Source organism: Cervus canadensis, chromosome 1 (assembly GCF_019320065.1).
Source record: "Cervus canadensis isolate Bull #8, Minnesota chromosome 1, ASM1932006v1, whole genome shotgun sequence".
In the NCBI taxonomy this organism is placed as follows: domain Eukaryota; kingdom Metazoa; phylum Chordata; class Mammalia; order Artiodactyla; family Cervidae; genus Cervus; species Cervus canadensis.
This window is the reverse complement of record NC_057386.1, coordinates 97,230,677-97,245,784: the sequence shown is the minus strand read 5'-3', so window position 1 is coordinate 97,245,784 and position 15,108 is coordinate 97,230,677. Positions and strand designations below refer to the sequence as shown.

Sequence of the window (15,108 nt, the reverse complement as noted above, 5' to 3'; positions counted from 1 at the left end):
AGCCAAGCCCCAGGTGAGCTGAAGGCGTTGACCTAGTGCCTTGCCCACGTCTCAGATGGGTGTGGTGGTAAATGGGGCTTCCTTCTGCCTCTGCTCACTGGGACAGGTTGGTGCTACAAGGGTGCTCTCTGGTCCTCTTGTGAGGAAGTGAAAGCGATTTTCCAGACAGTTGAGAAGAAAGACAGAGAACCCCTGATCTCACTGAGGCCATGAACTTAAGCCTTGAGCTCAGAATGTGTTTGCCTTCCTGGAGAAGTGGGTTTACTTTCTCCTAACCTGGCCCTGTCTTGGCATTTGAGCCTGCGTCACAGAGGAGGTGGTTGCCATTGTAGATGCATTACAATCTCTCTCTCTCAGAGGAGGGCGTGGTTAACATCTTCTGTGGGTTTGTCCCAAAGGAACTTTAAGGTCACATACACAGTGAAGTCTTTAGGTAACTGAGGCCTCTGCCATGCAGTGTTAGACCTTGTCACATCGCAGGGTGGAATACACGTGGCTGCCATGTGTGGAGACATTTAAAGCCCTCTGAAGCCTGTCGATGAAAAATTAATCAATAGTTGATCTAAGAAAGAAATGGAAAATTTTATTCGAGCCAGCCTGAGGATTATAACCTGGGATATGGTCTTTCAGAAAGCTCTAGCATCATCATCCTGTCAGTGGTCAAGTCACAGTTAGATGGGTTTTTGAGACAAATGTTGAATGTCAGATGATGTGTTGCTAGTTTGCACAACCCAGATCCACACTTTCAGAGTTAGTTGAGGGTCCTCCAGACCCCTCCCGGGATTAGGAAGGAATGTCGTCTCCTGAGGAGGTCTGGTCGGTGCAGACTCACCAGGCACTGAAGGTGAGCGGGGAGGCCCACACAGGCAGAGGAGCATTTTTAAGTTTTTCTTGTCTCACCATGAAGTATGAATTTTATTTCATCAAACTAAAGACCCAGCCAAGGGTTCATCAGATTTTGGAACTTTTAGTATTTTCTTCACCCTGACTTCAGGAGGACAAGAGGAAAGTGAATTGGGACAGTCCAGTTTTAGCGACCGATGCTTTTTATTTCTTCTGAAAGAAAAATCTTACCCATAAATTCACAGTACTATGGAAAAATGCTGATATGTATGATATATCAATGTATATCATATAAAATATAAATGTGTATCACATAAAATAGCACATATATCATAAGACATAAAAAATGTAAAATATGGAAATGTGTCATTTATCAATGCATTTTATGCATACTTATATAAGTATGTATCATAAAATATAACAAAAGTATAAAATGTTTCATAAAAATGATAGGAATAATGTACTATATCAATATATGTCATAAAATGCATAATATATAAGTAAAGTATATATCATGTAAGATATATCACATAAAATATAACCTGAAAATATAAAATATGTATCATGAAATGTTGAAGTAGGTGGTATATTAACATATATCATAGCTATATCATATTGATATATAATACCATAGTATTATTCTCATTTTACAAGTGAAGTACATTCATGTCATAAGTAGAAAGTGAACTGCCTTTGTTCTTGGATTCTGCTGGTTTAGGGCTGTCTCAGTTTGGATGTGCTTAGGAATTAAGAATCCAGTGCAAGAGCTTTGGGGGTTTATGGCTTCTCGGTTATTACTACTTTTCTTTCATAAATAAATTAAATTCGACATTGGTATTAAAGCCAGGATGTATCCCTTCCCTCACTCCACGTCTGCCCCTGTGCGAGAAGCCCTGCAGGGGGGTTGCTGAGGGCCGCCGTCTCTCGCTTGCTCTGGGCAGGATTTTCAAGGTTGCAGAGTAAGAGCTGTCAGCTGACACTTGCTCACGGGAGAGCCATTAAGAGGGTGGTGGCCAATGTCAGGACAACCTTGCAGCTGCAGGCGAGTCACCGGGTTTCACCCACAGCCATGTGAGTCGTGTGCGGAGATCTTGTGATCAATTAATTGGCTACTTCATAATCTCCGGCCGGGCCACTACGGCGTGAGTCAGTCCGAGCCACTCAGCCTGTTGAGAGTCTTGTCTTTTGTAACCAGAGCGCAAACCCAGGAACAAAAGTAGGAAGTGGGGCTTGGACTTGTTGGATTCTAATGGCTTTGCTGAGAGCCTGCTTTACAGAGTAAGGCATGTATCTGACTTCCTAAATCGAGGGGCTTCGTTTACATAACAAGTGAATGTTCCTTTTTTAAAAAAAAAAAAACTTCTGAAAGCGGAAATTAGAGGGGTTGCTGCCAAGAAGCTTGTGTAACCTACCTCCTCTGTACAAGGAGTGTGCGGGTATCATAGGGACAGCTGATCACTGCGGAAACCCCTCCAGCCATAGGACCTTCCAAGTCCATGAGGACAGTCAGAACCACCTGGAAGAGGGCTGACCCGCCGGGAGATGTGTGGCTGCTCGGCCAGGACCACAGCCCAGCCGGGGGGCTGGCGAGACGCAGCCCGGGGTGTAAGTGATGGGCGGCCGCACAGAACGCTTTTCTGCACGAGGACACAGAAGCATGCGAGAGTGGGCAGCAGCCCTGATGGCCCGGAACTCAGCAACAGGTTTGAAATTTCTGTTCTGTCTCAGAGTCTCAGAGAAATTCTCACTGGGCGCCGGGGAGGTAAATCATGGTGATCTGAAACTTGGGTTTGCAGACAGGCACAGGTGGTTGGTGGGTGTGCAGACAAGCCCTGTCCTTTACAGAAGAGGTGCAGGATGGGTGTCTTCTAGCAGCCGTTGGGTCCTGCTGCCCGTGTGCTCCTGAGCCTCCATTTCTCCTGGTGGAGGCACCAGGACGCAGTGGGCGCCGCCTGTCCCGGGGGAAGCCTGAACAGTGCAATCTCAGGGCTCACTGGGCAAAGGAGCCACAGCCCCAAAGGACCAGCACACGGACAAGACAGGGCCGGGATGCCCCACTTCTCAGTCTGGCTGGTGGGCAGAGGGCTGGGCGTTTCTGGCTGGAGGTGGGGTGGTGAGGGATAGTCCAGGCTTCCCCTTCTGGAAAATCCTTCCCATGGGAAGAAAGATGTTAGGATGAACCAGCGTTTGTAATGCAGCCCATCAAAGGAATATGTATTATACTTGCTGTTTAATTGCTACTTAATTGTTTCATTCATTTTGGAAGAATTCACTAATTTTGTTAGTGATAACTCTTAGTGGAAACATTAAGGAATTTTAGTGCATATCAGTGAAACAGAAAAATACTTTGGAAATTGCATTTCATTCCAAAATATTCAGCAAGGCCAGAAAAAAGTAAGCTCCGATTCTCATGATTAGTATAAAAGTAAGTTTCTAAATCCACTTGAGTGTTGTTACTTTTTTCCTTATAGAATTTTTCTCAGCATTAACATGGCTTATCAACTGTTTACCTCATAAATATAGTTCTTGGTTGTTGACTAATAATCAGGGTGTGATTTCTGTCATGTAAAAATCATGGTATTTCTTCAATGGAAACAATAAAACGGTACAGAGTTCACTGCAGGATAAGTGTCCATAGTTGGAAACCCTGTGCTGTCCACTCAGTATAGAGATGTGACTATTGCGATAAGAATCTCACTGTTACACCATCTGTGGTGTTTCCTGTGTGGAAAGGATGGCTGAGTGACAGCAGAGCCTGGTGGATCCGCACTTGGTCATCTTGGGTGTGGATCCAAATCCGATCCTGATCCCAGCTCTGCTGCCCGGAGGCTGTGTTAACCCTGGCTGGCCCCCTGCTTTTTCTGCATCTCATTCTCAACTGTTCAGATACATAGCTAGTTCGGATTGCTTTTGAAATTCTCTCCTCCTCCAAGATTCTACAGGGTCGCTTCGGGACATTCTGAATCCCTATTTTTGTTACTCAGACAATTCTCGATTCCCTGAGTAGGTAGGCGGAGCACCGGGGGTGGCGCCCACAGGAGAAGACCCTCAGGGCGTCACCAGTTCTTGCTAGACTTCCTCAGTTTTCCGTCTGAGCTTCTGCTTCTCCCTCGGTGAATTTGCAAATGACGCATTAAACTGAACGAAACCTTTTCACGTGCATTGTCTCCTTTCCTTATTTTAACTTCCTTTAGATTTGCTTCTTAGATGCCGAGATGGTTTTAGACCTCTGTACAGTGATGATGTGTGTCATTTAGTTGGAATTCATCTCTGGTCACACCAATTGTCTTGGTCCTATTTCCACTTTCTCTTCCCCTTTTACAGTCTTGAGAAGGTGGCCGTTGTTTGCAGGATGGTGCCTTTTTTCCTGAATTTCTCTAGGAGCGGGCTGGTCTCGGGTGGAGTGAATTATTGATAGGAGCTTGTGCCCCAAGGATCTGGCTCCAGCTGCTCACGAGGTACCTGTGTGGCCAGGTCAGGTGGCAGCCAGCCAGGTGTGACTCCCAGTGCCCGCTCTGCTCTTGGGTATCTTAGGTCAACAGTTTCGAGTGGTTGTCCTGGCACACTGATAGGTAGTTTTCTTTCTTCCTTTTTCATTGCTCGTGATTTTCCACGTAGTCAGAGGTGAAGAGATAGATTCCATAAGTGCAGTGGGAAGGTTCCAGGTACCCAACAGTGGCGCCGTGTGAACCTGGCACAGTGCAGGGCAGAAAGAAGCCCTGGATCTTCCCACTGTGGTTCCTGTGGAATGAGAGATTTCAGGATGGAAGTCGTCCCACCTCGACCTTTGCTTCTACTCTGTTTAACCTCTAGAATGTTTTCAATATATTGGGTTTTCAATATATTTCACAAAATTCCAGAGTCAGCAGAAACCTGTAGAGTTTGAGGAGGCATCTTAAGTGGTTTGCCAATAAAACATTCCTTGCTGAAACTTAGCTCAAATCTAGGAACTGTGAACTGCGATGTGGGGCTTCAACTGCAATTGCTTCCAATCTGCTCTCTCAAAGATGCTAATAACTTGACTTTTTAAACTTTCCCAGCAAATTAAATCCATCCATAGGGCTGTTTATATGCAGAATCTGGGAGGACGTGCCTAGCTTATCTTATAAATTGCCTAGCTTATCTTGTAAATCTTATAAATTGCTGTTTCTCTGATGGCACGAGAAAATTTGATACAGCCTTGCCTTAAAAAATGTGCCCCCGAATGGGTAACCAACAAGGACCTACCGTATAGCAGAGGGAACTCTCCTCAATGTTATGTGGCAGCCTGGATGGAAGGGGACTTCCGGGGAGAATGGATACGTGTTTATATATGGCTGAGTCCCTTGCTGGTCCACCTGAAGCTATCACAAAATTGTTAGTCGACTGTACACTTCAAAATTAAAAGTTAAAAAAAACAACAACCATGCCCCACACGTGGAGAGGAACTGAAACAGCCCTTCAGAGTCAACGGTGCTTGAAGTTTCACATCTTGACATTTGGGTTCAGAAGAGATCCACTGTGGCTACTTTAGAACCTCCAGGATGGAGGGAGAGAAGGAGTGAATATAGATCTCTGATATGCCTATGATTCAGATGAACCTATTAAAAAAGATAGAGCCTTCGCTTGTTTGTGGAAGATGCCTACGGAGAAAACAAGTACATAAACCAGGGTGCTTCTTCCCCAGCGCATGCTTCACGGAGATGAGCTGACCACAGCCGTACGGCGGTCTATGTTTACAGTAGTTAGAGTCCTGAAGACTTTAGTGAAAGGCTTCTAAAGGGGAGTATGAGGCAGGGCGGGTTGAGGCGGGGAGTGTTTGTATCACGCTCTTCACTGAGAAACACTGCAAAACTTCCTGCTTGGGAAATGAGCTGCTGGACAGGTTGAGTGCAGGCACAGGCACAACCCCGCCCCGGTCAGCTGACGGCCCCGTGCTGGTGACCAGCCTCACGGGGAGGCTGCGGACCTGGGCTGCCTCTTCGCGATGCCCTGGGCATCACCACCGCAAGCTCCCTGCTTCGCTGCCCTTTCCGCTGACTTCATGTGCCACGAGGAGTTTTCTCTGACTCGTTAAGAGAGTTTATTTCCACCAGTTGATGGTTGGGATTTGGGGATGTAATCTGAGGACGAGTGAACGGTGGAAGGAATGCAGTGGTAACGTGGTGTTGGGCAGAGGCATGTTGCCCTAGGTTCAGAGAACATTCATCTTTTCTCTGATCCCCAGCTCTCGGGGGTGAGTCAGGTCAGCCTCGGAACTGAATGGGGGCTGCAGCATCCACGCTGCCAGATGACTAACTTACACTTGATCTAGGTCTTATTTTGAGGACAAGCAGGGTAAAGCCCTGTTGTTTAGTCACTGTAGGGGAGTGTTTTGAGAGTGCTCCAGGCAGAAGGCAAATCACTTTGGCTCTGGGTCCCCCAGGCCAGGTGCTGGGTGGTAGATGAAGGGTTCCCCCCCACTCCATTGCCTCCAGCAAGCTCTGCTCGGCCAGATGGACTGGGGAGGATGAGGTGGCCACGACTCCTGGGTCTCTTGTGACTCCTTTGTGAGTCAGGCCACGGCTCAGCCTCATCCTTTCATTATTACAGTAGCAGAAGCTGAATAACCTCTGAACAAGGGGAAGCAAGCCCTGGCGGGAGTCCCTGAGAGCCATAACCCGTGACCCGCCGGATACTGTAACTAGACTCCCAACCAACACTCACCAAGGGAACCCAGCCGGCGGGATTCCCGGCAGCTCTCCCCCACTTTTACAGGAACCCGAGTGTATGTGGGATGTTGTGTATCAGGTATTCATCTATCAGTCAGACTTCTACATCTTGCAGGCTTTGCTCCTTCTCTTAATCTCTCATCTTCATTAGTTTAGAAAGGCTTTTTTTTTTTTTAAAAAAACAAACAAACAAAAAAAACAGCCCGCTACTCTCAAGTCTTTACAGAACAGATGTGAATTAGAATGCTGTCTTTTTTTTTTTTCTATGTATAACATTTTCTTTCATCTTCATTTCTCACCCTCCCCAAAGGTAAGCAAAAGAAAAAAATTAAAAAACCAAAATCTTGGTAGAGCCTCAGCTACTTTCCCCACTTAGTGATTTTTTTTTTTTAATCTTCCCTGACGTGAGAACGTAGACTGTGGCCCCACATTTAAGGCGAGCACCTGTGAGCTGGGATCTTCTCTGCCTTGATCTCACGATCTCAGGGCTCGTCGCCCCTGAAACCCACTGTGTCTTTGGGATTGTCGCCTCCTCTCTGTTTCTATTTTCTCTTCTAAAAGAAATTAAAGTGGTGGATCAGGTGATTGATTTTCCAAAGATGAGTTTTTAAAAATGCAGGTTCCTGAGCCTCACTTCAGAGCCACTGGACCAAAGTCCTGGAAGTGGAGCTAGGGAAGCTTTGTTTACTAAAAAGGAACACAGAGATTTTCTGGGGTGGCTCTAGTGATGAGTCAGGTCTGCAGCCTGGGGTGTCTGGGTCCCCTCCAGCTGCAGCATCCTGATTGTCTGTCAGGGACCAGTGGGACCCAGAAATGTCAGGCAGATGTGAGGACATCCCTTGGCAACCACGGGAATCAGAATGATCTCAGCGGTCTTTTTTTTTTATCTGGAGAGCAAGCTGTGTGGGTATTTGAGGAAGCATGTTCTCAGCAGTGGGAGGAGTGAGTACAGAGATCCCAAGGCAGGAACATGCGTGGTGTGCACCCTAAACAGTGATGCCCGAGGGATGCAGATGGCCTGCGGTTCTCTGTGGGGAGATGAATGGGCGGAGGTGTGCGGGTGGTCCAGGCTGCAGCTGAGCACATGGTGTGGGCGGGAGGTGGGGACTGCCCGTCCCCCAGAGTCTTGCCCACTGGCCTTTGCTTGATAACAAACATTCCTGCCATTGGAGCCTCTCTTCTTTGTATCTAACCATTGTTCTCTCCAGGCAGTGACTACTGACTCAGTGTCAACTGCTTTTACGACAGCTGGTGTAGGACTGGGGGCTGCTGCCGAGCAGGGACAGGCCCCAGGGGAGGTGGCCTGCACTTCTGCTGAGCAGGGACAGAGACCTTCAGTGACTGCATCCAACACTCAAATAACGTGTCCTTGGTTCTCATCATCACAGGAGATTCTCTAGTAGAGTAAATGGTCCTCAGAGAATAATCCTGTAGCAAAGTTTAAAACCGGTCCTTGTTACTCAAAGGTCCTACATTTTGAAGTTCCATTGAACACTGATTTTTTTTTTTTAAAAGATAGACTGTGTTTCAGAGCAGTTTTAGGTTTACTGAAAAGCCTGAAGGACAGAGCCCCCGTCTCCTCCCTGCCCCGCACTCACACCTCCCCTGCTGTCAGCATCTGACACCAGGGTTGTATGTGTGTTACAGCTGAGGAGCCTGCAATTGACATATCATCCTCTCCCCAAACTGTGCCTTACATTTGAGGTTCGCTCTTGGCGCTGTTCGTCCTGTGGGTTTGGACAATTGTATAAGGACGTGTACCCATCCATATGCTTCCCTGGTGGCTCAGTGGTAAAGAATCCGCCTGCCAACACAGGAGATGTGGGTTCAATCCCAGGGTCAGGAAGATCCCCTGGAGAAGGAAATGGCAACCCACTCCAGCATTCTTGCCTAGGACAGAGGAACCTGGTGGGCGATAGTCCATGGGGTTGCAAAGAGTCAGACACGCTTAGTGACTAAACAATGACTGTAACAACCCATTAGTATAGTTTCATACAGAGCAGTCTCACTGCCCTGAAAGTCCTCTGTGCTCTACCTATTCCTGTCACCCATTACCAACCCCTAACTCTGGCAGCCACTGAGCTGAAAAGCTCCGTCTCTATAGTCTCTTTTGTCAGAGAAGGCAATGGCAACCCACTCCAGTACTCTTGCCTGGAAACTCCCACGGACGGAGCCTGGTAGGCTGCAGTCCATGGGGTCGCAACGAGTCGGACACAACTGACCGACTTCACTTTCACTTTTCACTTTCATGCATTGGAGAAGGAAATGGCAACCCATTCCAGTATTCTTGCCTGGAGAATCCCAGGGACAGAGGAGCCTGGTAGGCTGCCGTCTATGGGGTCGCACAGAGTCGGACACGACTGAAGTGACGCAGCAGCAGCATAATCTGTTTTCTAGAGTGTCCTTTGGTTGGAATCATAACAGTACATTGCTTTTTCAGATTGGCTTCTTTCACTTAGTAATTTGTATTTCCTACTTTCCTCCATGTCTTTCCATGGCTTGATAGCTCATTTGTTTTTAGTGCTGAGTAATGTTCCGCTGTCTGGATGGACACAGTTTATCCATCCACCTACTGAAGGATGTGTTGGTTGCTTCCACATTTTGACAGTGGGACGACTAAAGCTGCTGTAAAATCCACATGCCGGTTTTTCTGTGGCTATGTTTATTCCTTTGGGTAAATATCAAGGCGTGTACTTCCTGGGTTGTAAGGTAAGAGTTTGTTTTGTTGTAAGAAACCACCAGCTTCTGGACTGGCTATACCATTTTGCATTCCCACCCGCGATGAGTGACAGTTCCTGTTGCTCCACGTCCTCTTAGCATTTGCTGTTTTTCAGTGTTTTGGCTCTCGGCCACTCTAATAGGTGTGTGGTGCTGTCTCGTTGTTTCAATGTGTATTTCTCTAATGACATACGATGTGGAGCATATTTTTCATACACTTATGTCTTTTGTTCTCTGTCTATTCAGGTCTTTTGCCAGTTTTTAAATTGGGTTGTTTGTTTTCTCATTTTGAGTTTTATGAGTTGCGGGTATATTATGGATACTAGTCCTTTATCAGTATTGTCTTTTGCGAATGTTTTCCCGCAGTCTGAAGCCTGTTTTCTTCTCTTGTTGTCCCTCATGGGACAGAGTTTTTAAACTTGATGAGGTCCAGCTTCTCACCTATTCCTTTCATGGCTTGTGCCTTTGTGCTGTCAACACGGTGCTCAAGATCATCTAGATTTTCTCCTGTGTTTTCTTCTAGGAGTTTTATAATTTGGCATTTTGAGTCTCTGATCTATTTTGAGTTAAAATTTTGCAAAGGGTTAAAGGGCTGTGTGGAGATCCTTTCTTTGACGTATGGATGTCCACTTGTTTGGTGCCACTTGTGGAAAGACTGCCTGTTCTCCGTCGTGTTGCCTTTGTTCCTTTGTGAAAGGTCGGTTGAGTGTGTGCGACTCTGGGTCAGTTCTTTATCCATCTGTTTGTCTGCTCTTTCACCAGGACCACACTGTCCTGTTTACTGTGCCTGCAGTAAGACTTCAAGTCAGGTAGTGTCATTCCTCTGACATTGGTCTTCCCCTTCAATGTCATGTTGGCTGTTCTGGGTCCTCTGCCTCTCCGTGTGAACTTCAGAATCAGCTTGTTGATATCTAGAAAACAACTCCTTTGAGTTCTTTTTTTTAAGAGTTTTGTAGTTCTCCTCCTATAAATCTTATAGGTATTGTATTAGATTTATACCTAAGAATTTCTTTTGGGGGCTGATATAAATGAGACTGTTTTTTTTATTTTTAAATTCCACTTAATTGCCAGTGTATGAAATATTAAAATTTAACAGAGCATGACTGCATTCATGTCAGGCTAGCTGCTTTCTCCTTTTCTTTATAAATGCCTCCATTCTTTTATAATGTTACTAAACTTTTAATATTTTTCTTAAATATTTTTTCTGATTATCAAAATAATACAATTTATTACAAAGCATTTAGGAAATGCAAGCAAGTATAAAAATGAAAACCCAACTTACCAAGAGTGCTGTCATACAGATTTTTACTACTATTAATAATTTTATTTATTTTCTTGCAGTCCTTTTTGGTAGGTGGATATAAGCTGCATTGTATTAACTGAACCATATATGTGTATTGTATGTATGTATAATCTGTTTTTTGACTCAGTGTTATACCATGACACTTTCACCATGTCATTAAAATGTTTTTAAGACAGTTTTTAATGACTTTTTAAGTATCTTGAACGGATGACCTCAAACACTTTGGGTGTGTCCTATAATGGATATTTAATATTTTTAGTTTTTGACTGTTACAATGCAGAGAACAACCTATCTTTGTTCGAATTTCTGACGGTTTCCTTGTGAGAGAATTTTCCTTGGAGATGTTCCTGGTAGGAAATTTGAAGGAGACCCATTTTCCTTCCCCAACAGAATTTGAAAATTGAGAGATAGAAATTGGTTAGGTAAGTGGGAAACAGTGTCGTGTGTGGCAACAGGGGCCGTGGACTGTTGACCTCAGAGTCCGGGCCGCCCACCCGCCTGGTCCTCCGGATCCTGGGACACCCCGGACCTCGGTCCACAGGACAGTCCCTGCCTACCTGATGCCAGGAGCTGAGGACCAGGTCAGGAAGTGCTCTGCAGGCGGGTGGTTGCCACAGAGGGAAGGAAAATTGTCCATCAGAATTGATTCCTCTCCCCTGAGAGGAGCAGTGGACAGACAAAGCAGTCAGAAGTGACCTCTCGTTGAAATTGTCCTCTACTTGGAAACTTGAGGCAGAGATACGGAGACCCCCAATCCTAACATCTTGTGTAGGTTAAATCGCTTCTTAGAACAGATGAATAAGAGTTTTTTCCTTAACTTTTGTTGTTGTTGCTGCTGTTTTCACCATTCATTCCTCTCCTGTTTATTTAAACGTCTATTTATTTGGCTACTCGGGTCCTAGTAGCGGCACAGGGAATCTTCAGTTGTGGCCTAAAAACTCTTAGTTGCGGCATGTGGGATCTAGTTCTTGACCAGGGTGGAAGCCAGGCCCCTGCATTAGGAGCACGGAGTCTTAGCCCACTGGACTGCCAGGGACGTCCCTTCCTTAACGTTTTGAAAAGCATTTTATCCATATATCTTCAGAGATTGTATATCCACTTGGTTCAAAAGAAAAATATCTATCTGAAACTTGTTGCTCCCCACCTCTTTTTTTTCTTTTCCATCTCATTCAAGTAATTGATTTTATTAGTTTCTTACAAATTCTTTTTTCCTCATTTAAAAAACCCTTTTCCACTTTCATTTTCTTATGAAACACTTCAATCATACAGAAAGTACAGACTATGCTATATTAACCATATGTGTAACCCGTGACCCAGTTTTCTTAAATCTTAACATTTTGCCACTTTTGCTTCACATATATAATTTTTTTTTAAAGAACCAGACCGTTAGGGAAGCAGGTGATGCTTCCTGTATCCTCCTTCCTGCGGCCCCGCCTCCCTCTCTTCCTTCCAGAGGTAACTGCCGTTTGAACATGATGGTTCTTATTCTTCTGCGTATCTGTTATTTACTGGCTGTGGTGCTCAGTCGCTCAGTTGTGTCCAGCACTTTGTGATCCCATGGACTGTAGCCGGCCAGACTCCTTTCTCCATGGAATTTTCCAGGCAGGAATACTGGAGTGGGTTGCCATTTCCTCCTCTTGGGAATCTTCCCAACCAGGGGATCGAACCAGTGTCTCGTGTCTCCTGCACTGACAGGCAGATTCTTTACCAGTAGCGCCACCTATAAGCCTATTACTGGCTATGATGTATCTATAAATAATACTGGGTTACATGTATTTAACATTATAAAATGGATATCATACTGTACATATTATTTCAGAGCTTCTTTTTTTATACAGCTGGATGTTTGTTTGTTTGTTTTTACAGCTGGATGTTTTTGAGATTCATTTGTATCAATCCATGTAGCTCTACTTTGTTAATTCTGACTTCAGTATAGCATTCCGTTCTCTGAATAGGCTACAGTTTATGTATCTGTTAGCCTATTCATGAGCATTTCATTTTTTTTTTTTTTTTACAAATTTTACTATTATAATCAATGCTGTAATGAATGTATCACCATGTCCCTGTCTGCACGCTGGCATTAATTTCGTAGGGTGAGTGCCTGCAGAAGAGTGGAGTTTAGGTTTTAGGACTTAATGACTCTTGTTTTATTCGATGTTCTCCAGAGTGGGTGTCCTGTCTCCTTGCTCACCAGCAGTGCCTGGCATCCCCACTGTGCCCCATTCTTGGAGGTGGGGAGGGGGAAACAGAATCTCATTTTCTTTTAACTCATTACTGACCAGGGGATTTTTGCAGAAACTAATGCCTATGGCCAAAGATTTTTATTTTGGACAGCCAAAAATTAATTCTGTTATTTCACTAACACTTTGCGAGTTATTAAATTCAACAGTTATACACTGTGAAGTCTTTACTGACACACCTGTAAAGTCTCTAGCATCATGAGTTTCATGTTCACCTTCAGTATCAGAATCAATCACTAAGGTTTTTTGTCATTTTGTTAGTCTAATATTTAAATCATCTGAATCAAAACTATATTCTGAAGAGCTGTCATCTCCTGAGACACTAGTTATATGTCACTCGGTCAGAGAAAGTACCTGCATAAAATTCACTGAAAAATTCTTCACTTAAAAGTTTATGATGTGTCATTTTTGAAAATTTTACATAATAAAGCTTGTGTGTACAGTATACACAAGGTTGGAACAAAAACCTAACAGAACAAAATATGAATAAGAACAACAAACGTTAGTTGCATTATGAGCACTTGATCACTTTTAAGCTCTAACATCTTTCACACACCTTTCACAGTGATTATAATTGTATCACTCTCTAAAAACATGTTGATATGTCTCCAGTCAATAATTTTCAGGAAAAAAAAGACATATTAATATGTCTCCAGTCATATTATCGAAGTATAATTCCCACCCATCTGAAGTCTTTCTGTACCTCAGTGAATTTGCTGTGTCCACAGAGTTGTAAAGTCCTCACCACATCAGCTTCAGAACATTTTCATTAACTTTAAAAGCGACCACCCACCAAAGTTAGCTATCATCCTCTAGTCTCCCTACAAATGGTTCTAATCAATGATGAATTTACTGTCTCTATAGATTTGCCTATTTCTGGACATTTTCTTTAAACAGCATCATACAACATATGATGCTCCGTGGTTATCTTCTTTCATTTACCTATTTTCAAGATTCACCTGCGTTCTGGCATGTAATGGCACTTCATCCCTTTTTGGTGCTGGATCATAGTTTATTGATCATGGGCTTCCGTGGTGACTCAGGTGGTAAAGAGTCTGCTTACAGTGCTGGAGACCCGGGTTTGATCCCTGAATCGAGAAGATCTCCTGGAGGAGGTCATGGCAACCCACTCCATTATTCTTGCGTGGAGAGTTCCATGGATAGAGGAGCCTAGTGGGCTACAGTCCATGGGGTCACACAGAGTTGAACACTACTGAGCAGCTAACACTTTCACTTTGAAGCTGAAGTTTGTTCAGTGATGGAATGGTTTTGGCTCTCATGACTAGAGCTGTTATAAAGATTGCTGGACTAGTTTTTATATGGACTTTTTTTTTAATGAAGAAAGGGTACTTTAGATGCCAGGAACAGTAGGCAAAGGTTCTGGGTGTCCACTTGGAGCAGGCAAGTGGGTGAGAAGTGGCAGAGGCCCTTATCTCCAGCCCCTTTGGCCACATGGCTCAGGGTTCCCCACCACTGTCGTGGGGTCATAGAGAACGCGTGGCAACAGGCATGAACCATGAGCCCTTCCTCACTCAGGGCCGTCCTGCAGCATTCTTGCACGTTCTGGCCTCAGGTACCAACTACCGGTCTCTCTAGGACAGTACGCCAATGCTGTCTTTTGCGAGGCTTGTCTTCCCCACCCAGCCATTTCGAGGCCAGCTCATCAACTATCTCCAAGCTTAGGAGGTGTGGGGGCAGCTCCTGGTCTCAATTGTCTGCTTCACCCCATACCTGTCCACAGCCGGGAGTGGACCCTAAGGTCAGGAACTCCCTTTCAGAATCAGTGGAGCAAAATCCCACTTCTGATGAACCAACCTCACTCCTTCCCTGGGAGAACTGAATATTCTTGTGAGAATATTCTTGCCTTCAGAGCTCAGAACCATCGCTCCTCTTCATACATTTTAAAAATTCAATTTGCGTAAACTATATCCTTTTACATTTCTTCTGTGTGGAAGTAAGCCAATATGTATCCTTCCTTCCCCCACAGAGGGCAGCCTGCCTGTCCCAGGATCCAGGTCTGCCCTGTGGATTCGGCTGTGGGCACACACCCACCGTCTGTGGCAGCTGCTGGTGTTCCGTGGGGTGGATGGAGAGCAAGGGGTTTAATTTGCCCCATCCATGTCCTCTCCACTCGTTTCCAGTCTTCTGCTTTTATCAGACACACTGCAATCACACATTAGTGTCTGTTTAGTCCAAAAGTGGAGTCGGGGGTCCAAGGTTATAAACACTGGGGACCCTGAGAGCTGTGATTAGTTACCCTCCATCTGTGGTTGCACCGATTTGGACCTCCGCCTGCACCTCTTGTGTGGGGTGT

General features: G+C 44.9%; 1 protein-coding gene across 8 annotated transcripts in view; it reads left to right on the top strand.

Annotated features, from left to right (window-relative positions):
• Window positions 1–15,108, top strand: part of FNIP2 (folliculin interacting protein 2) — a 123,548-nt gene that overhangs the window by 34,439 nt on the left and 74,001 nt on the right. The window contains exon 1 of one of the 8 annotated variants that reach the window (XM_043487413.1): window positions 1,746–2,546. The exons of 5 other annotated variants lie outside the window; for them this stretch is intronic. In XM_043487413.1, the coding sequence (XP_043343348.1) occupies window positions 2,386–2,546 (161 nt within the window). In that variant the 5' untranslated portion in view covers window positions 1,746–2,385. Of the gene's footprint in view, window positions 1–1,745; window positions 2,547–15,108 lie in introns of those variants that run through there. 2 more of the 8 variants (XM_043487410.1, XM_043487407.1) reach the window with 2 other exon arrangements.